This window comes from Numida meleagris, chromosome 1 (genome assembly GCF_002078875.1).
Source record: "Numida meleagris isolate 19003 breed g44 Domestic line chromosome 1, NumMel1.0, whole genome shotgun sequence".
NCBI classification, from domain to species: Eukaryota; Metazoa; Chordata; class Aves; order Galliformes; family Numididae; genus Numida; species Numida meleagris.
In genome coordinates this window covers 180,594,663-180,622,346 of record NC_034409.1, presented here as the reverse complement: position 1 = coordinate 180,622,346, position 27,684 = coordinate 180,594,663, and the positions used below count along the sequence as shown (strand labels likewise).

The 27,684-nt window shown below is 45.6% G+C and overlaps 1 protein-coding gene and 1 long non-coding RNA gene across 10 annotated transcripts in view; both read left to right on the top strand.

Moving 5' to 3' along the window:
- YAP1 (Yes associated protein 1) overlaps positions 1-4,522 on the top strand; it is an 83,852-nt gene extending 79,330 nt beyond the window's left edge. For 6 of the 9 annotated variants that reach the window (XM_021381049.1, XM_021381042.1, XM_021381025.1 and 3 more), the window contains 2 exons: positions 160-272; positions 871-4,464. In XM_021381049.1, the coding sequence (XP_021236724.1) occupies positions 160-272; positions 871-1,109 (352 nt within the window). In that variant the 3' untranslated portion in view covers positions 1,110-4,464. Of the gene's footprint in view, positions 1-159; positions 273-870 lie in introns of all 9 variants that reach the window. The other 3 variants (XM_021381034.1, XM_021381004.1, XM_021381055.1) reach the window with 2 other exon arrangements.
- LOC110389913 lies at positions 11,599-27,669 on the top strand. Its single transcript, XR_002433444.1, has 2 exons — positions 11,599-12,587; positions 27,309-27,669. It is a non-coding gene; the product is annotated as an uncharacterized LOC110389913 (long non-coding RNA).

Below are 27,684 nucleotides of genomic sequence, written 5' to 3'. Positions count from 1 at the left end.
CAGGTGTCTCACACAGACTTCAGCTTTTAATTAGAGTGGAGCATTTCTTGTGACAGCAATGTTATCAAAACCCCTGAACTGGTTCTAAAACAAGTGTCTAACTATTTTAATTTATTCGGTGCTCTACCCTCATTTGTTGCTGCATTTTTTCTGTTACAGTGGAACATATCACTCCAGAGATGAAAGCACAGATAGCGGACTTAGCATGAGCAGTTACAGTGTACCCAGAACCCCCGATGACTTCCTGAACAGTGTTGATGAGATGGATACAGGTTTGTTCTCCTTAATACACACTTTCCAGTTATGCTGGTGTCAAATGCTCAGCCCCTTTGCAGTGAAAACAAGTGACTCTGAGAAGCTCCAGTATTTTTTGTATAGTTGTTCTACCTCCTATTTCTGTCACAGAAGTATTACAGTTTAATTTGTGAAAAGCATCCATGTAATAAATTCTGTTGGGAAGCTCATAAATGGTATCACTCCTGCAGTTATATGGAATTTGAGTACCCATTTGCTTTCTTAAGAAACAGTTTGTTCTGAGCTAAGAACAATTCCTTATCCAGTATTGCTAACGTTGCTCCCAAGTAGTATTTGACTGGATATTGTCTTTTAAGCGTAAAGATTAAAACATGCTAAAAGACATGAAAGATCTGTAGAGATTCAGGTTAGGACATGAAAATTTTGAAACAAAGGCAAGTTCTTTGTATATCTGCATGCAGTCAAGTCATCTTTGTGTTTTGTGATGGATTTCTATGAATCACAGTGCTCGAGTGATGCAAGAGATCCAGGATTAACCTTTAACCAGCTGTGATAAATTGTGGGTTTGGTACTCCCAGTAAACTGAATATCCATCTTGCTTTGTGTTCTAACTAGGTGACAGTATCAGCCAAAGTAACATACCGTCCCATCAGAACCGATTCCCAGACTACCTTGAAGCCATTCCAGGGACAAATGTGGACCTTGGGACACTGGAAGGAGATGGGATGAATATAGAAGGAGAAGAACTGATGCCAAGTCTGCAAGAGGCTTTGAGCTCTGACATCCTTAACGACATGGAATCTGTCTTGGCAGCCACCAAGCTAGATAAAGAGAGTTTTCTTACTTGGTTATAGGGGCCTCAGGGAGACTGAATTCTAAATCTGTGAAGGATCTAAGGAGAATAGGACATCTGTATCTGAAGTTCAGAACAAGCCAGTGTGGCACACTTTGGCTTGTGTTCAGAAAAAGTAAATGAACAAATATTCAGCAAGATTCTTTCATTTTGCTCTTCCTTGTCCATCGCTGCTGTTATATATTGCTGACTTTCTTCCACAGTTGACTCTGAAGAACAGACATCTTCTTGATCTTTTTCTATTGCTGTTGCAACTACTGTTGGGGGGTGGGGGAGGGAACGATGAGCCTATTTGAATGACGAATGCCATTCCTTTTGTCCTAGTGTGCGCTTGCATATCATTTTTATCTAAGTACTCAGATTTGAGAGTAAATTTTTGCATGTCACTGCTTGTAGTTTGCTCAGCTAGTTGTCTCCTGCTGCCTGTGGAAAGTGGTAAAACGTGACATACTGGGGTGACAAGCCAAAAATGATGTATCTGGTCAAATGAAGTCAATACTGATTTGGAGATACGACTTAAAGGAGGGCTGAAAACTGTTTAACTGCATTAAGTGTTTCCACTAGTAGCTCCTTCATTAGCCACGAAGTGCTCTTGTTCATATTTCATGTTATAGTAAATCATGAGTCATTTTACATAGAAACATATATGAACTTTGATTGTTGCCACTTATTCTAGCCTAACTCTTGTTTGTCAAAAATAGTTTGATTATTTTTGTTAGCTGATTTAACTGTAGCTATAGGATGGGAAGTAACTCTAGGTGTTCTTTTTTTAAATAGTGAAATCTAAGGGTTTTTTCTGATTTCACATAGTCTTATTTAAATCTGAATCGTCTGCTTTTTTTATACCTAAAACATGCCTATTGTAGCGCGATAAGCTAGTGAGTACATAAAGCAGTACGTTTTGCCTGTAACTTTTTTATTTTTTCTAAAGGCTAGCTTTGAATGTAATCATTAGAACTCATGACCAGTGGCTTATTTTTCATGTTTCTTTGCAAGGTATTGAATTAGAATCTAAGTGTGCTATGTACAACTTTAAAACGCATTTTAAAGTAGCAGAAACAATTTTACAGTGACCGATGCGTCCAATCTCTCTTCCGGTTTTCAGTTTTGTACCTAAACGAGTTTAGATTCTTTAACGGGAAAAAACTTTCTGAAAACTTTCTCCCGAGTTAGCATGGGAAAATAGTCTGAACTCTCAATATCACTCTTAAGTTGCAATGAAAAGGCTAGAACACCAAAAATACAAGAATCCTCAGTAAAAACTCTGACGTGTAATAGTTGTCAAATTCAGTTAGGTGAAAAATAAGCCCTGGACACGATGTAGAAGTCTGTAAAGATACGTGTTAGATGGTGACGTGAGCAAGTAATGAAGTGTATATTAGCAGTAGAGCTTAGCATGGGGTAGAGGTGAATATGAGTTATCTTTATTTTAACAGGAAAAGATGTATCACTAAGTTGTCTGCAGGAGTTGACAGTTTCCAAAGAGTATTTTTAAATGAACAAAATGAGCATGAATCAAACTTTCAGTATAAGCTATGACATTTTCTGGGGTTTTGGTGTTTTTTTTTTTTTTTCTAATGAGAAATAGTGTCAGCAGTTAGCACCTCTGTAATTAAGGGCCTGTCGCCATTCTCAGCGTCAGCCTTTATTTCCAGGGGTGTTCAACATGACTGTAAAGATGCTGTAAGCATGAAACCTGGTTTTCAGAAAAATCCCAGCGAGAGGGGACTTCTCCCAGAGGGAGATTTTAATGGCTTTTTATTCTGTTTTTAAAGAAACTGGTTACCTTTCCATCTTAGGAATGGAATAGCAAAGCAAATAACCCATATTATCACGATCGTTGTCATTTTTATGCTGCAGAACGAAACGTGCTTCGGGATGATGGAAAGAACGAAAGCTCTGAAAAAAAAGTCTCATTTTAAGAACTGAAGCAGCAGAGGCAGAGATTTGAATTTTGCCACTAGAAATGTATACTTACTACTTCACATAAGGCTAGTAGTATTTGAAATCCGCAGACTGGTTTATGGCTTGTTAAGGAATGCTGGCGGGTTTTAGAAGACCCATTTTTGAAACGCGATGGCCAATACCTTCTGCTCCACGGTAATGCAGCCATCGATAGGCCACTTCTGTATTGTGCAATGACACGGTAGCTCCTAAAGCAGTGTATTGTGTCCAACTTAGGGATTTTAGTAGCGTTTTTTAAACTTCCTTATGAACTTTTCTCTCTTCTTCCCCTTCAGGAAAACAAATTACGCTAAGCTGTTCTAACTTGAGTGGTGTAACATAAAACCACAACAGCAAGGAAACTGAGAACTGTTTCCATTTCAGTTGTCTTCCACAGCTGTATGCGGGTATCACGGCACATACAGCGCGCTGGGCGCAGGCTCCCGCCGTGCCGGGCCGTGGTGCAGCGTGGCTGTCTGCAGAACACATGTTCTTTCCTTGCTTTTGTGCCTTTGTCACAGCTTTAATATTTGAATGTTTCCTTCTCGTTGTGAAAACACTAAATGGCTTATACTGTACTTGGGTAGCGCTGCTCGGGCTGGATACTGACAGACTGGGAATCCTTGAACTGTTCTAACACTAATTCTGTTTTGTGATTCTTATTTTAATTGATTTTCAGACATTTCCGTTCTCTCATTTATTAGGAGGCGTACCATAGACATGCTGTACTGTTGGCAATCAACACTAATTTGGTTTATTTTTTATTTTTTTTCTGCAAACGCATCGTTTGATGAAGTGGTTAAAACTGTTTGAAATGCGAAAGTGTTTGGGGTAGTATTTTATACTGATGTATATATTGAAACAAATCATTGTAATAATTGTAATGGCTTTTAGGTATGAATACACTACATGCAGACGGATGGGGCTGTGCTGTTCAACACCGGGGCAGGGCTACTGCTTGGAAACAGGGAGCAGTGTCAGTAAGCCACGTGGATCAAACAGTGTACCATTCAGTGTTGGCGCTCACCAATGCAAAAGGAGAAGAGACGATTTCAACGTGATTAACACTGCATAGCTCTCACACATCTGGTAAATTAGTACTAAAGTGACCTTTTCACTTACAAGCATGTTTGTTTTTTTTTTTAATTCAAATTAACAGGTGTGCCTGTGTAAAATAATTTGTTTTCTGTATCTTGGAAAAAAAAATACTCTACACATTTAGAATGTTGTATGTTAGAGAACTCTTAAATGCACCCTTGTCAAAAATTACATATATTAGTTACCAATGTTACTTTTTAGATATGAGCATGACTGTAAGTTAGGTACCTAAGTACGTTCTGTTACATTATTTTTCTTTATGTAATACTTTTTCAGTTGTTTTATTTGGTATAAATATATACTTTGTGCTTAAGCATCTTTGTTTGTTTTTAACATTTAGTAGGAGGTAAAGATACTGATTTCCTCCAGCGAGATGGATGCACTGAGTTGTTGAATTCCTGTCTTGATTTCTGCTCTCGTCCCCCTCGTCACAGCTCTTGTAATCAGAAACTCCAGTCCTGCAGGCGTCGTGTACAAGCTTACCTAGGGGACAGAGGGGTCCCACTGAAGTCAGTGAAGCTTAAAGTCTACATCTCAGTGTGCTTGCAGTGAGGAAGGAAAGTGACTGCACTGAACCTTGTACAGCTGGTAGAAAGCAGCGCTGCAGCTGTGTGTGGCAGGATGGGGAGAGCTGGTGACAGCAAATCCGTTACCTTCCGTAGGCAAGCATCCACTTCTTGCAGATGGGTTTGCAAGGTTAACTCAAAGCCTCCGCAGTAACTTGTGGCAGACTATCCATAAGGGCACACTATTTTCATTCCCAAGCTTTGACTTAGCGAAATGTGAAATATGCAATGACATAATTTGAAGGTGTACAAATTAAAAAGTTTTGATGGGAGACACTAATTTTGACCTCTAAAACAGAAATTTGTATTTTTTTTATGCTATGCAGTTCTTGATAGTGGAAGTCATAGAGTATTTGCATCTTAGCACCTTCAGAGTTATTGGTGCTCAGCACTGAAATGCACAACAGCATTGAATTGGCAGGGTTGAGGCGTTTTCTTTGATAAAAGTCCAGGGCTCAATGATTCTATCAGTGTCTTTTACTCATGAGCCTCATTCAGATCCTTTAAATTAAAACCTGGCCTATCCTACCTCACACCTGGGAGCAGAAAGTCAGTGCCAGGGTGTGGCAAGGCCCCGATTTTATTTGCTGATATCACTATCTCCTACTTATAAGGTGGTGACATATTGCAGCAGGAGGGATCTTCTGAGGCAGCCCCAAATGCGCTGTGTTACAGCAGAGCAGGATATCTAGTCCAGGTGTTCAGGGCTCACTTGGGAATTCCTGCTGATATATTTTCATCATAGTTTAAAAATAAAAAGTATTGGTTTTACTAAGCCAGAAATAGTTGGTCTCCAAGGAGAGCCTCCTTGTTTGGGAGGTTCATTCTGAGGTAAAGTGGGCGCACCCATTTTAGTTACGGTATCCGTATCCATCGTCTCTGTTCTCCTGCAGCAAAGGCGAGGTGTGCTGCTTGCCCCTTGTCATCACCGCTGCTTACTGCTGATGGTTGCTGCACCCTCTGAGCCAAGATGCGAGCAGCGTAGGAAGACATCTGCAAGGAGAATCCTGGCTGACATGAAATGGGAAAACCAATATCTGAGAAGTCCAGTCTTCAGAGTAGGAACTTGTGCCAACACGGCATGTTCCGTACTCTGTGTCTCTTAAAACAAGTGAGGGGGTTTGCATCTAAAGAAAAAAATGAATTGAGGAAGTGTGTTGAATAAGGATACAAACACCCGTACATCTCCCAGAGCTGCCCTCTGGGAAACTCAAGGGCTTTTCCTTTTCCTGACATGCTTCTCTGTAATGAAGGTGTCCTAACAGTGAAGGCTACAAGTACAGGCTGGCAGGTGGTGGTTGCAGTGTCTGGGGATGGAGCTGGTCACTCACATCCTGGCACTTAGTTTATTAAAGGGGCTCGTATTAGAACTTCTGGGGCAAGGCGTGTCTTATTAAATCATTAAAAAAGAAAGAAAAAGTGTGAATGGTCAAGAGTGAGCATAAGAGACTTTTCTTTTTCTATGTCCTACAACAATAAAATATATTAAAATTGGGATATTCTGTCCCCCCTGAAATGCCCTTTCTCCTTTTTCTATGCAAGTTCTTTCCGAACCACTCGTTAGTGCCTTTTAATCACTGTGCTTCCTCCCCACCTGCGTGCTCCGATGTAACTATCACCTGCAGGCTTTGGCCGAGAGGAATGCGCAGTGCCAGGTGCGCTCAGCCGGGGCTCCTCCCCTCCAGCACTCCGCAGGCATCTCGCTTCACGCCTGCAGTGTAATGCAGACTGACAGGAGAGCTCTGCCAGGCTTCCCCAGGTACCGCGATCCTTTCCTCCCCATCAGCCGCCTCTGAAGAGGGACGTGCAGGCCGGCCAGAGGTCCTGCTGTCATTCGGGGTTTAACTGTCCGCAGTGAGCGGGTGTACGGCAAGATCCCAGAACCGCGCTCCTGAGCTGTGTGACACAGCAGCGCCGGGCGGGGCCGGGGGGCAGGCCGTGCTCCCAGTGCTGCTCCACAGCTGCACGGGGCCGGCTGCGTGTGAGGTGACGGCGGCGGGCAGGTCGAAGCGCTGCTGCCCCTGGAGCGGAGAGTTGGGCCTTTTTCAACTGCGCTTTCCTTCATTCCTTAATTTTTGCTTTTTGCGGCGTGACTCCTGGTAAAGGTTGCTGTTAGCGGCATTTCAGGGTCTTTCTCCAAGACAAAATACCCTTCTGAGCGTGAAGTAATGTTCGGGAAAAGCAGAGCTCTCAGTGATAAATACTGCAGAGTCTCCCCTGGAAGCGTGTTTATTGTTGGACGCTCAGATATGTACCTGGTTCCCATTGGAAATAGAGAAGAGGAGATCATTCCTCTCAGCATTCTCTGCATTCCTACTCGCGCAGAAGGATTCTGACCCGCAGGCATCTGCTCCGTCCTCGGGGCACCTGGTGAATTACATTTGGGAGGCTCTGTATGGATGCAGGTTCCTCTAAGAGTTATGGAACCTAGCAAGCACCAAAACCCGGAAATTTCTCTTTGCAGCTTAGTAGCAAGAATGCTGGAAAACCCGTCAGCCAAACAGCAGTGCCGATACCAGAGTTCCTCTCAGCTGTGTGCTAGCCCAGGGTTGGGAAATAAGCTGCGTTTACACAGAAAGCTGTGATGGCAGCCAGGCTCAGGTTCATGACAGCTGATCTCACTGCAGACACAGCTTGCTGTTGGATGTGCGTTTTGCTTTATGCTCGCCATGAAAACCAAGCAGCGAGTGAAGTCTGGTGAGGGCAGCAGCCCCGTGCCGCTGCGCTGGCCGCTGCTCCGCAGCTGCTGTAGGAGCGCCTCGCTTCTAATGAAGTGAAGACATCTGGTGGGCTTGTCCCTGTGAACTGCCTGCACATTTGCTTGTGTTTTATTTTTAATGTCACTAACTTATAACAGATGGCCGCGCCATTGAAGTGACCGCGCTGGTGACAGTGAGGCAAGGATGAAGATGCACTCAGAGACGTGCTGCCGGGTGCTCTGCCTGGGGTGAAGCAGGCTCCTGCCTGGCTCTGCTCAGCCCTTAGCAGGGCATCTCAGCATGGGGAAGCGGGGCTGCATGGTCTTGCTTGGTTCATAGGAGCATGGTAATGTCAACTTTTGCAAAGTGCTTTGGGGGTAAAGCTTTCTTTAAGTGTTTCTTATTTGTTCTCAAAACAGTGTTGTTTTGGGTGAGTTTTACTGAATGGCATCACCAAGAAGTGGGAATACAATTTCTGCAATGCAGTATGAGGTGTGCATTTTATTCTATTGACTTAATCCCACAAATACGTTACCGAGAGGTAATGGTTTACTGCGTGTCCCTCTGCTGCACTCAGTGCACTGTCCCACTCTGCTCTGTCCTCGTCAGGCCCCACCTGCAGCACTGTGTCCAGGCCTGGAGCCCCCAGCACAAGAGAGATGCAGACCTGTTGGAGCAGGCCAGAGAAGGACCACAAAGGTGCTCAGAGGGCTGGAGCACCTCTCCTATGAAGAAATGCTGAGTGAGTTGGGCTTGTTCTGCCTGGCAAGAAAAGGCTCCAGGCTCCTCATTACAGCCTTCCAGTACTCAAAGGAGGCCTACAGGAAAGACAATGACACAACAAGGGGGAATGGCTTTAAACTAAAAGAGGGGAGGTTTAGGTTAGATGTTAGGAAGAAATTCCTTACTCAGAGGGTGGTGAGGCCCTGGCACAGGCTGCCCAGAGAGCTGTGGTGCCCCATCCCTGGAGGTGCTCAAGGCCAGGCTGGATGGGGCCCTGGGCAGCCTGAGCTGGTGGGTGGCAACCAGCCCAGGGCAGGGGTTGAAACTGGGTGGGCTTTAAGGTCCCTTCCAACCCAAACCATTCTATGATTCTATGTCAAACAGCAGTTCTCAATGTTCCTATATATGGACACATATATGCGTTCATTAATTTTGTGCCTGAAGACAACTCAGCTCTTTACAAGCACCATGATGTTTGGTTTGGGCTTATAAGGAAAAAAGCAATAAAACCCATCTCGATTACAAAGTCTTTATGATCATTGCTTATTTTCAAATCTTCAGGTTTCAAGGTGATGCAGGAGCATTTCAACCATAGTTAGCACTAAAATGAATAATGACAGAAGAGGAATGTGGACACTAATCAGCTGCGCTGCCTCTGGAGAAACATGTATGCACGTCAATTTAACTCCTGGGGACTTACAGACCCCTTGGAAAGAAAGAAAAAGTGACTGGGGTAGGAGAGGCCAAGTTCACAGAATTGCAGGGGCTGGAAGGGACCTCAAGAGATCATTGAGTCCAACCCCCTGCTAAAGCAGGTATCCTACAGTAGCTCACACAGGTAGGCATCCAGCCAGGTCTTGAATATCTCCATAGAAGGAGGCTCCACAACCTCTCTGGGCAACCTGTTCCAGTGCTCCATCACCCTTAACATAAAGTTCTTCTGCATGTTTGTATGGATCTTCCTATGTTCAAGTTTTCAGCCATTACTCCTTGTCCATTCACTACACACCACCAAGAAGAGCCTGGGCCCATCCATTTGCCTCCCATCTCCCTTTAGATATTTATAAACATTTATCGGATCCCCCTCAGTCTGCTTTTTCCCAGGTGAACAGACCCAGGTTATTCAGCCTTTCTTCATAAAGATGCTCCAGGCCCCCAGTCATCTTTGTGGCCCTCTGCTGGACTCTTTCTAGGAGATCCCTGTCTTTCTTAAACTGAGGAGCCCAGAACCAGACATGGTACTCTAGATGCAGCCTCACCAGGGCTGAGCAGAGGGGGAGGATCACCTCCCTTGACCTGCTGGCCACGCTCTTGTTAATGCACCCCAGGATGGTATTTGGCCTTCTTGGCCACAAGGGCTCACTGCTGGCTCATGGCCCAATCTGCTGTTGGTCCTTCTCTGCAGAGTTCCTCTCCAGCAGGTCATCCCCCAACCTGTACTGATGCATGCAGTTATTCCTCCCCAGGTGCAAGACTCTACATTTGCTCTTGTTAAACCTCATCAGGTTCCTCCCCGCCCAACTCTCCAGTCTGTCCAGATCTTGCTGAATGGCAGCACAGCCTTCTGGTGTATCAGCCACTCCTCCCAGCTACTCACTTCCCTCTCCTATGAGAGCACATCTGTTGTTTTTATGCTAGAATATAAGGGAAGTTGGCTTCAGGTGAGCTTTGTCTACTTTGAGGCCTACCTTCTGGTTTAACAGATGGTCCAAGCATCTTTGTGTATGCACATTCTGGAACTGCAGGGTCCAATGTGTGCATGCACACACATCTGGCAAAGGAAGCAGAGCTGGAGCATTACGGAGTGAGATGTTTGCTCCTAGCAGCGATTAAGGCCCCGATGGGTGCCCGATGTAACTGAGAGCCACGATGCACTGATACAGAGTGTGCTACGCTGCTTGCTTGGGTTATTCTTTTTAAATAGAGATTAAGCTGTTTTTTTGGATTGCTTCTCCATCCCCCAAATCCCATGACAGTCGCTGGAGTTTCTTTTGTTTTGAAGATGTAAGCTGTCTCCATGGGTGTGCACAGGCTGTTTTAAAACGTATTAACATGTGGATTTATTCCATGCTCAAGTATAACCACTTCTGTGACACAGCCCTTGTGCCTACACATCCTTTGGTAGAACAGCAGCAACGGCGTATCTGGTGCTGAGCTGGTGCCCAGGCACTTGAAGCTGACTCAGTATGCTTTGCAAGTCAGAAGTCCCTGGCCTTATGTCTTGAGTCAGCCCTTCGGACTGCATGCTGGGCTTGCATAGGGTCCAGGCTGCTACCGGAACAGTGAGAGAGTTTTTATATCCCATAGTAGGCAAACTTCACACACACAACCTGCCATCTTTGGTTCAGGCAGTCACTCCTTCCTTCTGCAATTTGTCGTTCGCTCAGGTAAACAATTCAGAAACGTGCAGATTTGACTCTACTAAGATCTACATCGTCCTGCAGTAACTCCTGCTGATGGACAATCACGCGGGTTGCTTGAAAGGGAAAAAGACTTATTTGTTATTTACGTTTGTCCAGTTTTGTTTTTACAAGCATTGGTTCCTGTTCTGCTAAAGAAGTCATTCAGTCACCCAATCTTCTACCCCTCTGCTCTGCCCTCGTGAGGCCCCACCTGGAGCACTGTGTCCAGGCCTGGGGCGCACAGCACAGGAGGGATGTGGAGCTGTGGGAGTGGGTCCAGAGGAGGGCCACAGAGATGACCAGAGGGCTGGAGCACCTCTCCTGTGAAGAAAGGTTAAGGCAATTGGGCTTATTTAGCTTGGAGAAGGCTCCGGGGAGACCTCATTGAGGCCTTTCAGTACTTGAATGGAGCTTACAAGAAGGAGGAGGACTGAATTTTACACAGTGTGGTAGTGACAGGACAAGGGGTAATGGCTTTAAACTAATGGAGGGGAGGTTTAGGTTAAATGTTAGGTGGAAATTCTTTACTCAGAGGGTGGTGAGGCCCTGGCACAGGCTGCCCAGAGAGCTGTGGGTGCCCCATCCCTGGAGGTGCTCAAGGCCAGGCTGGATGGGGCCCTGGGCAGCCTGAGCTGGTGGGTGGCAACCAGCCCAGGGCAGGGGGTTGGGGCTGGGTGATCCTTAAATGTCCCTTCCAACCCAAACCATTCTATGATTCTGTGATTCTAAGATTTTTCTCTTCTGTTGGAAATGCTTACTTGCTGTAATTAGGCTTGGCTGCTTTAATAAACTGGATGAAATATCTCCACTGTGGTAAAGGGCACGTTAGTGTTATCTGTCTTCTGGCCAAACGCGCCGCATGTGTTCGATTCGCCAGAACTGACAGCGAGCAGAGCCCGAGCATGGCCAAGATACAATAGATTGAGCACAGCTCCCACTTAGTCCGAGAAAAACCTCCTGCAGGGAAGTAAAATCATCCTGAAAGTTCTCCAGCCTTTGTGGAAAAGATGTATTTTTGGCTGCAGCTCTAAGGGAACTACTGTTGAGCTTGAAGCTAAGCCCAGATACCAATCTTGGCAAAAACAAAAGCATCAAACTGGGTAAGAGGGGAAAAAAATCCAACACAAGAAGTGTGTGGTCTTTTCTAATGGGATGATCTTCGGCACGTTCCCCAGTGCAGAGCAGTGTGGTAAAAGTGATGGCCCACAGACATACAGCAGTGTTTGTTTATGGGTATCTGGCTCCCTTAAGGAGGGGCATGTTCCCTCCCACTTTCCCCTTATGTCTTTCTTCCCTTTTTAATTTCCCATCGAGGAAGGTCTCTCTTATAGTTGTCTTTCTGGTGTCTGCAGTTATGCCCTTAAACAAATATGTTCCATGAGACTTGAAAGGCAATTTTTGGAATATAAACCTGTTTGGGACTCTGGAGCAATTCCAGTGAGTTAAGATGAAATGCTCTGCATTCGGCTCGGGGTCTTCAAATAACTCATTGTACTCCTTGCCAAGCAGGGGCTATTTCATACGCGCTGTGCCAGGCTGCATTCCCAGCTGGCTGCCTAACTCATGTGCCCACCTGGTTTGGCTGCAGGGTCCCCCACGGCGCCGTGCCCACCTGGCTGCCGCGTGCCCCCGCGGGCGCTGCTTCATGCATGGGTGCGCGATAGCTGCTGTCAGGGAAAGCACTTCAGGCCCTCTCGGGATGAAAGGTGCTAAATGCATGCGAGTAATTTATTGCTTCGTTCCGAGTCTGCAGTATGGGCTGAGCTGGGACACGCACGACCTGTTCTGACTTTTCCGAAGCAGGTTTGAGTATGCGCAACCCCTTCTGCCAGAGCTGCCGCACTGCCTTTTGTTTCTAAATATACCTCTTGCACAGCTGATAAGGGAGACAGGAAGCGATAGATCTTGGAGCTTTCAGGAGACAGCCTCTCCCTGAAGATGTACTTCAGTGAACTGAGCGTACAGCAAACAATATGCGAGCGGGCGAGGTTTCAAGCTGGGGCACGCCAGCGTGAGCGCTACCATCAAAGAGATTGTCGCTTCCTTCGTAAGTCTTCTCTCACTTTTTCCTCAAATGTTTTTATTTTTAAAGGCAGACAAGACCGTGTTGCAGCTCCTCTCTACCCTGCGATGAAGGGATGGGACGTGTGGGGTGAGCAGCGTCAGCACTGGAACGGGAGAGGTTGTGTTCAGATGAGCTGAAACTCGAGCCGAGCAGCTGGGAGTGGTTTCTGTTGGTCTCCCTTATCACTTCGGCAAATACTTGAAGAAGTATTGTCTCTCCCTTTTCTATTTTTGGATAGAGAGATGAGAACGCTTTGTTCCCTTCAAGTAGTGTTTGAGTCAAGAGAGCAGAGAGCTCGCCAGCACACGTGTGCTTCCGTCTTGCGCAAAGCCAACATCTCAGCCTTTGAGGTCGTTAACTGTGTTATACCCAGCCCACACCTGGTGCCAGCAATCAAGGAGCCTGATCTATAGAATGCACAGATTCTCTTGATTTATTGATATGGAAAATGAGAGAGTAAAGATATCCTCATGTTTTATAAACAAGCTTTTTCAGTTGGTGCAGAAAAGCAAAAAGTAACGCCAGAGATTTGGTACTTCTGCCCGGTAGTGGTCACTCATGAGAGGAGTGGAGGGGTGTGCCACAGCAGCAAGGTACTGAACTCTAATGGAGCACAGGTGTTAAACAAACCTCTTCTCTTCGCATGTCCCACCTGTGAAGTGGGTACAGCTAGTTTGCTGCTGTGATGACCCATTTTATCAAACCAGTTCATGTTTTTCCCCTTGAAAGCTGACAAGTCATTCCTAAAAGGCAATTTGTTTTGTAACAAATAATAAAAAAAGCAAACTGTAGGGTTAAGGTAGGACAAGGGGAAATGGTTCCAAACTTGAACAGGGGACATTTAGGTTGGATAATAAGGAAGAAGTTTTTATGATAGGGGTGGTGAGACACTGGGAGAGGCTGCTCAGAGAGGTGGTCAATGTCCCATCCATGGAGACATTCAAGGTCAGGCTGGATGGGGCTCTGAGCACCTGATGGAGCTGTAGGTGTTCCTGTTCACTGCAGGGGAGGGGAGTTGGACCAGATGGCCTTTAAAGGTCCCTTCCAACTCAAACAATTCTATGATTGATTCTAAGATCTACCCAGATATTTCCTGAATGAGCAAAAACCTGACCTGGAGAGGGCTCACTGGAGCCCAGGTGTGCCTGGCCTGCCATTCACATGAGGTATTTCAAGTGTGTGCTTTTGGGGCCTGACTCCTCCGTGGTGTCACCTTTCTAGGGTTGGCAGCACCTGAGTCTGTCACGAAACCCAGGCGTGCCAGAAAACTCTTAGAAGCCAGATATCTCTTGTTCTGGGCCAAAGGATGCCTCGACTCTGTATTGCTTTAAATATAATGCATGTTTTTCTATCAAGAAATGGGAGCAAAATGCTGCTGAATCAAATCACAGTTGTAGAAATGAATGATTACATGAAGTACAGTCCCTGGAACATTTTCTCTGGGATGTTCAGATGTTCTTTGGTTTTGCTTGCTGCTCAGCATAAACCTCTGATACAAGTCTATCCAGGGAGACAAGGGAAACAGAAATCTGTGGTCAGTCTCACGACTGAAAACACTGTTGAAAAGGTGCAACTAAGCACGCAGGCATGCCCAGTGCAATTATATCAATGAAAACGCAGTCATTAATCTGTTATTTCCCATGATTTTACTAATCCTGTAAAGCTACCTTACAATGATTTCACTGACAGGTGAGTTGCTTGATTCATCCATTCAGTAAGTATTGTGCAGTCATCACTTAAAAGAAATCATTAAGATACCTTTGCAGTGATTCCTCGGTGCAGGGTGTGATGGCCAGGTGTCAGAAATACATGTAATTCCCATTCTCTGGTTTAGTTCAATCATCAGAGCATGATTATAGCTGAAACTCAAGGAAAACTGAATCAAGTGCATCCTTACAGAGTATGAGTAGATAAAAGGAGTATAGTTAAATGAGCAGCCTTTCAGACTGCCGTTGGTATGCAATAATTGCAAGTAATAATGCAATTCTTGTTTTAGTTCCTATTTTATTTTTCTGTCTTGAAAGAAAATGGTGCTTGCGTTGAAGCACAGCTGAAGAAGGAGTAGGATATACATCCTTTAAAGGGATTCCTCCATTTTGGGGGATTTTTTCCACCCAATTACAGCAGTAATTCACTTACATCTGTTACCTTAATGTTACTCCTCGCTCTTGACTTAAAATAATGTAACAGAGCTGCTGAAGCTGGTATTAGCAGACACCCCTCCCAGCAGACCCGGTGATCCCTGCTGGAGTTGCCCTGCTGCTGGAGCCAGCCGAGGGATTTGGTGTTGAGTGGATCACTCTGATCCTAAACAAGTAAATGACACTTGTCTGCTGCAACGTCCAATAAACTGGGAGCTCTGTGCAGTGTAATGAAGAGCCATGATGAGGCCCTCTAAGCACTGCTTCCAGCCTTAAGTAAACCACAAAACCAAGCGCGCGACCTCCAACAAACTGCATTTGGTTTTGCATGATGAACATTCCCATGTTTTTTAACCTTCATGTTGCATCATAACTTCCACCTGAGACCTCGGAGGAACTGGAAAGCAATGCAAATGCTGCAATGCCAGTCTGCTCCGAGCCCTCCATCCTGCTGCCAGCATGTGAGGCATGCTGCAGCCTGCCAGCACTGCCCTCCCTGCAGCAGAGACCCACAGGGGACAGAAGTTGAGACCTCAGAGGGATGGAGCACTCCTCCTACAAAGACAGGATGAGGGAGCTGGGCTTGTTCAGCTTGGAGAAGAGAAGGCTCTGGGGAGACCTCATTGTGGCCTTCCAATAACTAAAGGGAGCTTATAAACAGGAAGGAAAGCAACTTTTTACATGGTCTAATAGTGATAGGACAAAGGAGGAATGGCTTTAAACTAAAAGAGGGGAGATTTAGGATGTCAGGAGGAAGTTTTTCACTGAGGGTGTGCTGAGGCACTAGCACAGGCTGCCCAGAGAAGCTGTGAGTATCCCATTCCTGGAGGTGTTCAAGGCCAGGTTGGATGGGGCCCTGGGCAGCCTGATCTAGTTGTTGATTTGATTTAGTGGCTGGGAACCCTACTCACAGCAGGGGGCTTGGAACTCGATGTTTGTTGAGATCCCGTCCAACCCAAGCCATTCCATGATCCTATCATCTCCTGCCCCACCAGCAGCTCATTCCCAGCATCCCCCCCAGAGATATGCTCAGGACCCCATGTAGATTGAAGGATCCTGTGTAGGTCCAGAACCCCTTGTGCAGATAGGAGTCACCCCCTGAGACCTAAGGACAGGAGTACCCCCCAGAAGGGCTATTTCTGCTGAAGAGCACTGCAGTGTTTCAGAAAACCACACAGCTTGGAGCTGTGTGCCAGGAGGCTGAGCCTGAGTGGTTTGGAGAGCCCACTGGTGAAGGCCTACCGGTGGGACAGGCCTGCAACATCAGCACTTCTGAAATGAGACCAAGGGCAGAACAGGGCTGTGAGGGCAGGTGCTGGGAGCTGACTGAGTCAGTCTGTGTCATGTGAACAGCAGCTTTTACAGTTATGGATATCTGGGGGAGAGGCAGGAAGAGCGTCAGCATTGATGTGGGGAGTGGAAATTCGCCGTGTAACCAGCTGGGATGATCTGTCATTTGCTGCAGAACAGAAAAATAACAGGACTTGATATTTTCTTCTCACTCAGAATAAATGCAGCAGTCTACAAACTGGAGCAGAGGGAACATTTTGTCTTGTTTCGTGAACTTTTTGGCAATTCCCTTATTTATTTTCTTCTGGCCTAATTCTGGTGCATTTTCCAAAGCAATGGGTTTGAAGTGATCTAAACAAGTCTTCCCCCTCCATCCACCAAGCAGAGTCCTCATCCCACCTATGTGAACAATTATGAGATGAATAAAAATTGTCTCCCAAGAAAGAAAAAAAAACCACTTTAATGTCTAATTTTGAAGCAGATGGAGTTCACATCAGCTACCCACATACAGAAGAAAAATGTAGCAAACATAGCAGTCGGATGGCTGACACATTCAGCAAATCATGGACTTCCAGCTGAATAAGATGACTCCAAAAGCAATTCAAAACCTTGGTGCTGTTTTGGATATTGCAGCAACCACACAAATTAATTTTGAGAAGGTCACACATCAGCACAGGCCCAGAATGAACAGCCTGAGTATCCTCTTGCTGATGTTTTGAAAGCCAGAAGAGATTCTCATCAACAATTACATTTACTTGAATGTGTGCTTGAACATTAGTTTTATCAAGGGAAAAGTAAATGGGCAGCATACATTTCTCAGCTTTGTTTTAAAATTTCATTATTCAACCAAAATTCTCCTATGTGCAGCAGTGCTCAGCTTTTGAATTGACTATATCTTAAACTGAAGAATGTCCTTTCTCCTCAGTTCTTTTCCTCCTGGAAAAAACATCTAGCCATAGGTCGGTTGGGAATGTCCATCTTATGTGACTGCCCCGTGAATGCCCAGGGTTAAACATCTAAAGGCCAAAACCTCAAAGAGAAGAATATATAGAGATAATTCATCCCAAAAATCCCAGCTCAGTATAAATCTGCATTGTGTTTAAGATCCTGAAATAACTCTTAGAAGAGTCAAAGCAAATAAGCTTTTTTTAGCTTATTCTTTTCTGGCCCTTCATATATCTGATTTCTGTTAAATTTAGCTTTTGCTTTACTATTTTTAGATTGTGTTTAGTTTGGAATAATTCTAGCGTCCTAAGCTACTTCTATGTATTTTATGGTGCATATTTACAAATTTAGTGTGGTTTCTTTAGCTTTTTTTAATTCTGAAAATTTTAATACCATCAGTGTTAACATATACGTGTCATTTTTAGTGATATTAAGATACGTATCAACCTTCTACATCAATGGATGTTTTAATGATAGATTAAACAATTCTTTTGTAAATGTATTTTGTTCTGCAGTAGTAAAAAAGGAAGAAATCTCTCTGGCAGCTTCAGCTGCATCTCCAACTGCTGCCTGTCCCCAGAGCAGACTCATTTTCCTTCTGCCCTCTGGTCACTCACCTGTACTTGAGGAGCAAGGGAATTAAGTGCTGGAGACACTCAGGAGGCCTGCTCTCCTCTTAACTCCCAGGCAAACCCCTGCCTGTCTGTATGCAAAGGGAAGGAAGAGCCTTTGGAAGCACCAAGCACCTCAGAAAGCAGATGATGCACATTAAGGCGTAATATACCTCCATTTTAATGAGTTGGGTCTGAGATGTCATGAAAAGCTGCCATGGTTGGTGCTCCTGGACATGTGTGCTGAGGGGCCTTGCAGAGCTCTGGCTTTTGGTGATGTTCTTGTGTGGGCACCTGTGGGCTTTTGACCACGGTGTGGTCATCACAGCTCTGATTTGGCACCACCTCACTAGCTCAGGCACCACAGCCAAAGGCATCCTCTGTCACCCTACAGCAAGTCTGATGCCAGATCACAGGATCACAGACTTGTATGGAAGAGACCTCTGGAGATCACATAGCCCAAGCTCCTGCTAAAGCAGGTTTCCTAAAGTAGGTTACACAGGAAAACATCCAGGTGGGTTTTGAATATCTCCGAAGAAGGACTCCACAACATCTCTGGGCAGCTTGTCCCAGTGCTGTCACCTTCAAATTTCTTCCTCATGTTCAGATGGATCTTTCTGTTCTCCAGTTTGTGCCCTTTGCCCCTTGTCCTGACACTGGGCACCACCAAAAAGAGCCTGGCCCCATCCTCTTTGGTTCCTGCCTGTAGATATCTATAAGCATTGATAAGATCTCCTCTCAGCCTTCTCTACAGTGAACAGCCCCCGGTCCCTCAGCCTTTCTTCATAAGAGAGATGCTCCAGGCTCCTTATCATCTTTGTGGCCCTCTGCTGGACTCTTTCTAGGAGATCCCTGTCTTTCTTAAACTGAGGAGTCCAGGACTAGACACAGTACTCCAGATGTGGCCTCACCAGGGCTGAGCAGAGGGGGAGGATCATCTCCCTCAACCTGCTGGCCACGCTCTTGTTAATGCATCCCAGGATACCATTGGCCTTCTTGGCCACAAGGGCACACTGCTGGCTCATGGACAACTTGTCCACCAGGACATCCAGCTCCTTCTCTGCAGAGCTCCTCTCCAGCAGGTCATCCCTAACCTGTACTGATGCCTGTAGTTATTCCTCCCCAGGTGTAGGGCTCCACATTTGCTCTTGTTGAACCTCATTAGGTTCCTCTCTGGTCCACTCACCAGCCTGTCAGGTCTCGCTGACTAGTAGCACAACCTTCTGATGTGTCAGCCACTCCTCCCAGCTTCATATCATCAGCAAACTTGCTGAGGGCTCACTCTATCCCAATGGCAATGACTCATGGCACCTCAACAGTATTATCTCCCTCCAGAAATTTTCAGGGAGACCTCAAGAAATTTCAATGGTTTTTGATATCTTCGAGAAAAACATCAGCCCTATTGCCAGCAGAGATGCGACAGCTCCATTTTAAACTAAGCAAAGATGATTTTTCAGTATGAAAAGTCACACTGACTGAAACTTTGGCACTTTGACAGCACTGGGGACTTGAATGGAATTGAAAAATAACATGTAGGCAATGAAGGACTTATCTCAGGTTTGGCTTGTTTGGTTTATATTATACTATTTGGTTTAGAAATTGCCCTACATGAAGAGCCACATTAAGATTGCCAAGTTATCAGTCATGGGATTGAGAGACTGAAAGTTGCCAGGCAATCTCGAACTGCCTCCTCTTATGCAGTATTTATGCCTAGTCACTGTAATGCAGTCTTCAAATAAATGTGGCTACAAATCATTCTCCTAACAGAAGCATACTGAAAACTGAATGAGCAACAGATCATACTATGTCAAAGAGACACGGAGTAAAGATTAATTTTTGAAAGATAGTAGTATTTCAGATTTCCTTGTGTCACTGCACAATGAAAGTCATTATTAGAGTTTCACACTACTGTAAAACCTTGAGAACAACTGGAAAATCTTATTTAGATCTGTTTATCTACATCAGTTTAGTAAACTTTGTTTTGGTTTCTGATTTCTGTTTCATATTTATATACAGGGCACTTTTGAGCAACCCCTCCCAGTGTCCCTGGGAACAGCTGCACTCCTGGAGCAGAGCTCTGTGACATGGGTCCCGCATCGCCAGCAGCAGGGCTGCAGGCACAGGATGGGCACAGCGTTAGAAGTGCAGAGCACAGCAGTGTTATCAGGAACCATGCTCTAGAGGGAAGGTGTAGAAGTCTTGAATGCTTTCCTGACCCGTAGCAAACATGTCAGTGTTGGCTACCTCATGTGGTGAAGAGTTGCAGAGCACTTGGCCTAATTGCACACTGTGCAAATAGCCATTGCCTCTCACGTCCCTGCCCATTTCATATGATGTCATGCTTTTTGAGTCAGAAGAGGTGTTTGTTTCCTGTTCATTTTCTTCCTATTACTATTTTTCTTTATTTATTTATTGTTAATTTCTATTTGCACTTTCTCCTTAGTCCTCTCTATTTTTGAAATGAAAAACTGTAGCTTGCTGAAGTATCCTCTGCTTGAAATTGGTCCACAACCTTCACCACTTTGCTGCCTTTCTTTGAGCCTTTACATTCCTACACCATCATTTTTTGATGGAGAAAATTGCCAAGAGATTTCCAGGCTTGACATGAGCACAGCCTGCATTTCTCCATGTCATCTCATCTGTGCTCACATCTTTAGAACTTTCAAACCACTCAGATCAAGCAGATCAAGCTGGAATATACTGACCTTAACAAAAGATGTCACACATATATTCTAAGTAACACTGGGCTGAGAACAGCATTTTCTAGGAACAAGGAAGGAAATTGTGGAAAAGTCAGTCCTGAAACTTTCCCTTATTCTTTCTTTTTCAGTATTGCTTATGAACATGGCATTCCTATGCCTAACTGTGATACAAGTTACCTCAAAGTTCACCATACTTTGAGGCCAAGCTCATGGCATTACACAGTTGTGTGCTAATGGCATTGACCAGCCAGGAGCCCTGTGGTTAAGCCACCTGTCACTGGGCGGGCTGGCCATGCTGTTTTGAAAGACAATACAGACCATCCCTGAGCACAACAGAATCTGGAGAAGGGTGTCAGGATAATACTGGGACCTATATCTTGGAGAGGTGGGCAGCAGCGTGGATGACAGAGTGGGTAAGACAGATAACTCATAAGGTGAGCAGGGTTATTGGAAACGTAGGGATGACTGGAGCATGGAGGTAAACTGTGTAAAGGCTGATCAATGATAGGTTTAATGCAGGAGCTAGGAGGGTTCCAAGGTGCTGTCACTGGGGTGGAGTAATTGGGAGGATTCAGAAGATACAGGAGCTGGATTGAAAATATTGGAGTGAGGATCTGGTGTGGTGTGAGAGGAGACTGGGTGTTGACTTGTCTGGGGAAGAGAAAGCTCATAAGGACATATGGGAAATGATGCACTTAGTGCCATTGCTTTTCGCCTTTCTCTGGGTTCTTCTTTTTCATCAGGATTGGTAGCAACATGAGAACTTAGGGCCTTCCTCATCCCTGTGCAGTCTAGCCTGCCAACAGCTGCTCTTCTTTCCACTCCAGGCAGCAAGGAAGGCAAGAACAGACAGTCCAGCTGCCCACCATGTCCCTCTTCTCATCTCCCCTGCAGTGTGAGGGGACAGTTTGCATGGCAGACAGCAGAGAAGTCTGGCTGATCCCAAGTTGTGGTGATCCATCAGGGGAGAGCACTATTTTTCAACACAGTCACTACCATTAGCTTTGCATTTTTGCCAGCAATGAGCAACAGCCTGCATGCCACGCTTGTGAAAATCCGTGCCAGCAGAGGCAACTCACTGTTTCACAGCTGCTATGGCGATGCCATTGCTAGGAAAATGTTGCCCATGCAGTCCAGCTTTCACTGTGCTGACATCCACTGTTTTGCCTCCATAAACATTCAGCAAGCATCGATGAATGCCAGTGGGTGCCATTTTTTCCACATGGAGGAATTCATTTCCACATCTTTGCTTCATACACACTTTGTGTCAGATGCCATTTGTCAGACTGCCCCTCTGCTGCCATCTGTCACACGGCAACAAAATGTAACAGAATATTGGTGGGAAGGTTCAGTCTCTACTGCTGTATCACCAACATCCGCCACTGATTATGTGGGCCAACATAATAACATAGGAAGCATTACTTTCGGAGCAACCCTTGTATTTCATCACAGTTTTGTTCTCAGTGGATGGTAATCAAGCACCTCTAAACCTTGCTAACCCAGCCCTGCTTCCCTGCTCCCTGCCCCAGGAACCCTTCAGCCTCCAGCCCCCAGCCCAGCAGCAGCCCCGCTTGTGGGGGGACACAGCTCCAGGCTGGTGGCTGCTGGGGACAGCCCTGCTGGTGCTGGAAGCTAGTGCGGGATGAACATGCCCTGTGCTGGCACAGCCCTCTTCAAGCCCATCTGCCAATCTGACAAGTCCCTGCTGAAGTACTTGAGCTGAGGCTTTTTAAAAACACATTTAAAACTTGGCTATGTCTTCTGGCATCGGGGTGACCTCCCCGACTTTTGCCAATTTTCAAGCTCTTGCTCAAATGAAGGGTTGCCTAATCTTGCCCTGAAAACCACAGAACCATTTTTACTGAAACTGCCCTCCCCTTCCCTCCTCCTAAAAGAAAACGGAGGGGGAATCAGCCCAAGGCCAGCCCTTGGCAGAAGACATTTCAGCTTGGATGAGTAACATTGAACTAACTCATGAGCAGCCGAAAGCGGGATCTTGTAACAAGAACTGTCAAGAGGTGGTAATTACCAGCAGCACTACCAGCTCTGTCTGTAATATGCATCACCCAGAAAGAAAAGAGGGAAGTACATAAATGGTAAAGATAATTTTATGTAACCTGAAGTGTTGGAAGCATGCCTCCCAGTGTCTGTTCTCATCCGACTTCATCCACCGTGAGCTTCCCTTCGTTGCTTCTTGCCATCGTGCTCTTCCTCCTCTGCAGCTCCTGCCATCTGGAAAAAGCGCTCTCTATTCTTCTCTCAACTCTCTAATTTCAGCTTTCTGTTAAGTATATACATGGGGGCCCTTCTCTCTTACTTTTCTCCTCATTCTGCTAATAGTCATCACTGTAATGGTTTACTCAGTTTCGAATATTTGGGTTTTGTTTTAAAAAGTATTACAAAAAGGAGGCGTATGGCAGTGAGGGACGTGGTTAGTGGGCATGGTGGGGATGGGCTGGACACAATTATCTTAGTGGTCTTTTCCAACCTTTGTGATTCTAAGATTCTGTGAGTCTAGGATTCTATTTACAAATAGACATGACCGTGAATACAACAGTATTTTTGATGCTGTCCTTCGGTGGAGAATTTATGTAAAGCTATTTCTGATCATTAACCATTATTTAAACTAGAAGAAGGGAAAATAAAAAATCATTTACAAAAGTTCACGGACATCTTAGCTTAGTAGAGCTCCATCTTCAAGAGGCCTTTACTAAAATTATATTCTGCTCCCAAAATCAGAAGCACCAATAGATGCTTCATTTCCCTCATTGCCTATTGTTAGTGATTATTTGTTTACGCTGCTAATAGATAAGAATGGCACATTTATGGGAATGGCATATCTATGGGAACCTGTTGCTTGCCAGCCAAGCGGTGGGAGCCACTTGCAGGTCGGTTGGCTCAGCTCCTGCTTTGGTCTGTGTAGGTTTGCAGGGGACACAGTTGTGCCCCATCAGTTCTAGGACAAATTCAACTGTTTTCCAGCTGTAAATCCAACATACAGCATTCTTAACCTTATCTGATGTCTTGCACAACTCAAGCTGTGGGCCTTCCCTAAATATTTAGCTAATTTATAGCAATCCTGGAAGAAACCCAACATCTAGGCACAATTCTGGGGTAGTGCAAGGTACTTCACATATGGAGTGCTACAAGCCCCCCGATTTTGCATCTGTAATGCTTCAGGCCAAGATTAGCCGTAGGTGTGACTAGAGAGCATTTGAAGTTACCTAAATAGCTGGTGCCTCTCTGACGGTGCTGAGAGCCAGGGATGTGCAGTTATCCAGCTGCCAGCTCACCCAGCAGCGCAATCACAGGGACGCTAATGAACATCAATGTCACCCAACAGGACAGCGTTTTCCTCACTGGGATGTGAACTGTTCCACCTACTGCAGATGTTAAAAGAGGAACCCTTGTTTTGAAAATAGCTGATTGCATTTCAATAGCAGGCTTATTTATGTAATTTGCTGTTAAACTAATTTACAATCTGCTAATCAGTTTGGTTGCCTGGGTTTTGTGTTAGTGAAAATCTCTCCCGCAAACAGAGATGACAGAATGCACTTTAGTGAAGAGGCATTTGCCTTCACACAGCTGTTGAATCTTTCTCCAGAGTGAGTTTGCAGGTGGCATTGTGAAGGTGCCTGAAATTGAACTATTGGAGCTGTAAGAAAATCAATCTTTCAGTTAGAATTGTAGAATGGTTTGTGTTGGAAGGGATCTTAAAGACCATCCAGTTTCAGCTCCGTGCCATGGTTGCCAAAAGCCCCATCCAACCTGGCCTGGAACACCTCCAGGGATGGGGCACCCACAGCTTCCCTGGGCAGGCTGTGCCAGGGCCTCATCACCCTTGTTGTGAGAAATTGCTTCCTAATATCTGATCTGAATCTACGTAGTTCTGTTTTTTGTGTTTTTTCCCCAGTTTAAAACCATTGCTCTTTGTCCCGTCACTACATTCCTTGACTAACTGTCTGCCCATCTTTCCTGTAGGCTCCTTTTAAAGAACTTCTTTACACTTTGTATGACTCAAAGCTCTCTTTACATGCTTTACCTTTCTGTTTTCCTCATTCCCTGGCTATGGAGCATTGGGGCGGTCTGGTAGGCAGTACGGTGTGTTGGAGAGATGTGCTGAGGTAGGAACCTGCGTTGCACATGGGGTGTGGGAAGCCATCTGCCACGTCTCCTCTTGCTCCTTTTTCATGCCTGTTTTCTGTTACTCCGATGCTGGATGGTGCTTACGAGAAGCAGCTCTGTAGGCTCAGGAGAATGGTTAATTGCTTGTTGGTGTCTCCTGGGGATGATCAGAGCCCAAAGACGGTCAGGAGGGGACCAGGTAGCATAGCAGGTCTCCAAAGGAAGGGCAGGGGGACAGTGGGTGCTGCAGAGATGGCTGAGTTCTGCTCTCTGGGCTGTATTTTCCATTGGAGTTCAGCAGGGAAATAAATCACTTTGTACACCTCCAAAAAATTCTGCAGCATGCAAGCCAGGCTGAGCCAGCCACGTGGCAACAGGGATAAGGGAGACCAGAGCAATACGCTGCGTCTGTGCTTTTTAAAGCTTTTGTGCTGGTATGAAAATCAAAGAACAAACTCTTTGGTTTCCTTAATGTCATTGCCACAGCTGGGCGAGCTGGAACAGTATCTTCATTGTATTCAAATGAATTTGTGGTCCTCTTTTTCTGTTCCTTTTCCCATTGCTGTGAAGTACTGAGACAGCTGTGGGGTAGTACAGGCTCTCCTTTAATCAGCTGTGTTCCAGGAGAGGCCTGGGAATTGCAAGGTCACAGATGCCGGGTTGTGAAACTGCTGAATGAATCAGGCAGGAGCAGGTTTGTTTACACAGAAAGCTGGTACACAAACAGCCGGGCAGCACAGGATGAGGAGAGATGAAATGCAGACACTGTGCTCCAGCCAGAACCTAGATCAAATACGCTTTCTAAACAAGCTTGGTAATAGATTTCCCAGATGCTGAGAACCAGATGTAAAAGATTATTTATGTGCTTGCACATTGAACACTGCAAAACTGGACATTAAGGAGGTTCCCAGGTGGAGTGGAAGCTGGACTCTTCCAGGTGCGCACCTTGCCCATGTGCAACATTCAGAACTCAGCTGATCTCAGAGGGACCCAAAATGCCAGCATGAAAAGTGAGAGCTACCTGATCTGAAGCTGTTTAGTGTGAAGCTACTTAGAATGAACCGCTGAGTAGTTCAGAGCTTAAGATTTTGTGTTTCAGGGTTCCCACTGCCTGGCTTTACTCACGGTACAAGGAGGAAAGGCTCCATTTTATTTTAGAAAGGAAAAGCCGGTAGAGGTCGTCATGATAGGGCATACTGCGTGTGATCGAAGAAACTTGTTCCACATCCTTCCTGATTTTCAGTATTTTCTGTGTCTCCATGTGTTCAGATCTCCAGTCCCATGAGTTGCGGCTGTGCCCAAGTGCAAGAGCTTCACGGAATGTAATCATAGAATCACTAAGGCTGGGAAAGACCCCTAAGATCATCTACTCCAGCCATCAGCCTGCCACCACCATGCCCACTAACCATGCCCACAGTGCCACATCTCCACGTGTCTTGAACACCTCCAGGGACGGTGACTCCACCACCTCCCTAGGCAGCCTGTGCCAGTGCCTCACCACTCCGAGAAGAAATTTTTCCTAATATTCAGCCTGAAGGTTGTGCTCTTGTGAGTGGTGCCATGATTGATTTGCCAGTCTTCCTACAGATCCTTGGGCTGGACATGATTGCCTCAGCCAGTATGGGAGAGTGGCAGGTAGACGGGAGGTGGATTCTCCCAGATCAGCTCACTATCAAACAAAGAAACAGTCATCAGGTAAAACAGAAAGGGTCTTGAGTGGAATTCAGGCCTTTAAGAGAAGAGCTGGAGATACTAAGCTAGCAACAAGCAAAATAGTAGTCAGGCTCTTGCTTGCTTGCATGACTCTAGTTGTCTTTGGCTGCAGTATTTGGGTTTAAGCACTCAAGTATCTTCCAGCAGCTGAGAAACTGCTGCCAGATGTGGCCCTGAGTGCCTGCCTGACCTTCAGCAGTGAGCACGCAGCGAAGGCCAGCAATAACTAGGGGTTGTCGCCTTTGAATTTCTGAAGACTTTTTTCTCCTTTGTTCAAAGCTGAGAGGGCCTAAGATGGCAGCAGTTTCTTAAATGCTTCTATTTTAAGCTGGCTGCATGTGATAAGCATGCAGCAAACATGATATGAAAAGTGGAATTTGCTGAATATGTGTAGCCTGTGCCTGCACTTGACCCAGGACCACTCTGTTGTCAGCAGAGCTGCAGGCGAGTGACCCAAAGGACGCTTACCATCACTCCAAGCTCTAACCTGTGATGGGATGCTTTTCAGGAGGGCTGCCGCAGCTTTCCCTGTCCCTACGCAGGCTGCTGGGTGCCTTCCATTTCCTCTTCTCTTATCTCAGCAGGCTGCCAACTCCCCAGCACGGAGATGGCGCGTGCATTCCTGGAGCGGCACAAAGGGCTCTCTAGGCTGTAGTGCAACCCAAACAGTACCCACAGCAGAGAGGTCACAAGAGACAGGGCTGGCCACAGATTTAGGTAGAACTATGATGGTAAAGTACAGAGTATATCAGAGGGGTGATGAATGCACTTTCATCTAATTTCATAAACTATCTTATCTGGTGCCAGCAGTTCTTAATGCAGCTACAGCTGCTACGTGTCTTTATGTGCCTTTTGCAAACAGCATTAAAAGCTGCCCAAGTTCACAGCCACCCACAAGAGTTACTGCCCTCGAGCCCCACAGGATGGTTGGGGTATTGGAACACTTTGAAACATCGCATTAAGGATTTTTTTTTCCTCTGATTTAGGTAACAGCTCACTCATCTGGATAACAGGGCATGGATTTCAGCAGGGGCACAGAACTGGCAGAACACAGCATGCAGCATCTGGGCTGCTTCTGAGGCCACTGAAATTCTGCATTATGAATTACAGGTTTTATGTTTGTTTTTATGCTACTGCTGTATTTGTTTATTACAGACATTATATTCGTATTTACAGGCATAATGCTTTCAGGAATGACTTCCCAGACTCCAGGACCATGTGCAGAGTAACAAAGCAGACAGATCTGGTGGCGAGATGTACGGAAGTTTCCTGAGATACCTCTGGATGATAAGAAGAACATGGGTGAAGCGGTACCAATTAATTCATTAATAAGACCTACAGAACATTGAGGCTCTTGAGACCTCTTGCAGATGTTAAATAAACGAGCAGGGTATTTTTGTAGTTAGGCCCTGGGCTGCTTCTGCTGAGGTGCCACATGGGGAAGGGTTTGAAGCAGGAGCGTGTGAATCTCGGTGTGGAAGCCAATGGCCATGCAGGGTCATAGGCTGAGCTCACAGGAAAATATATCTCAAAAGTACGGGAGTCTCAAGTG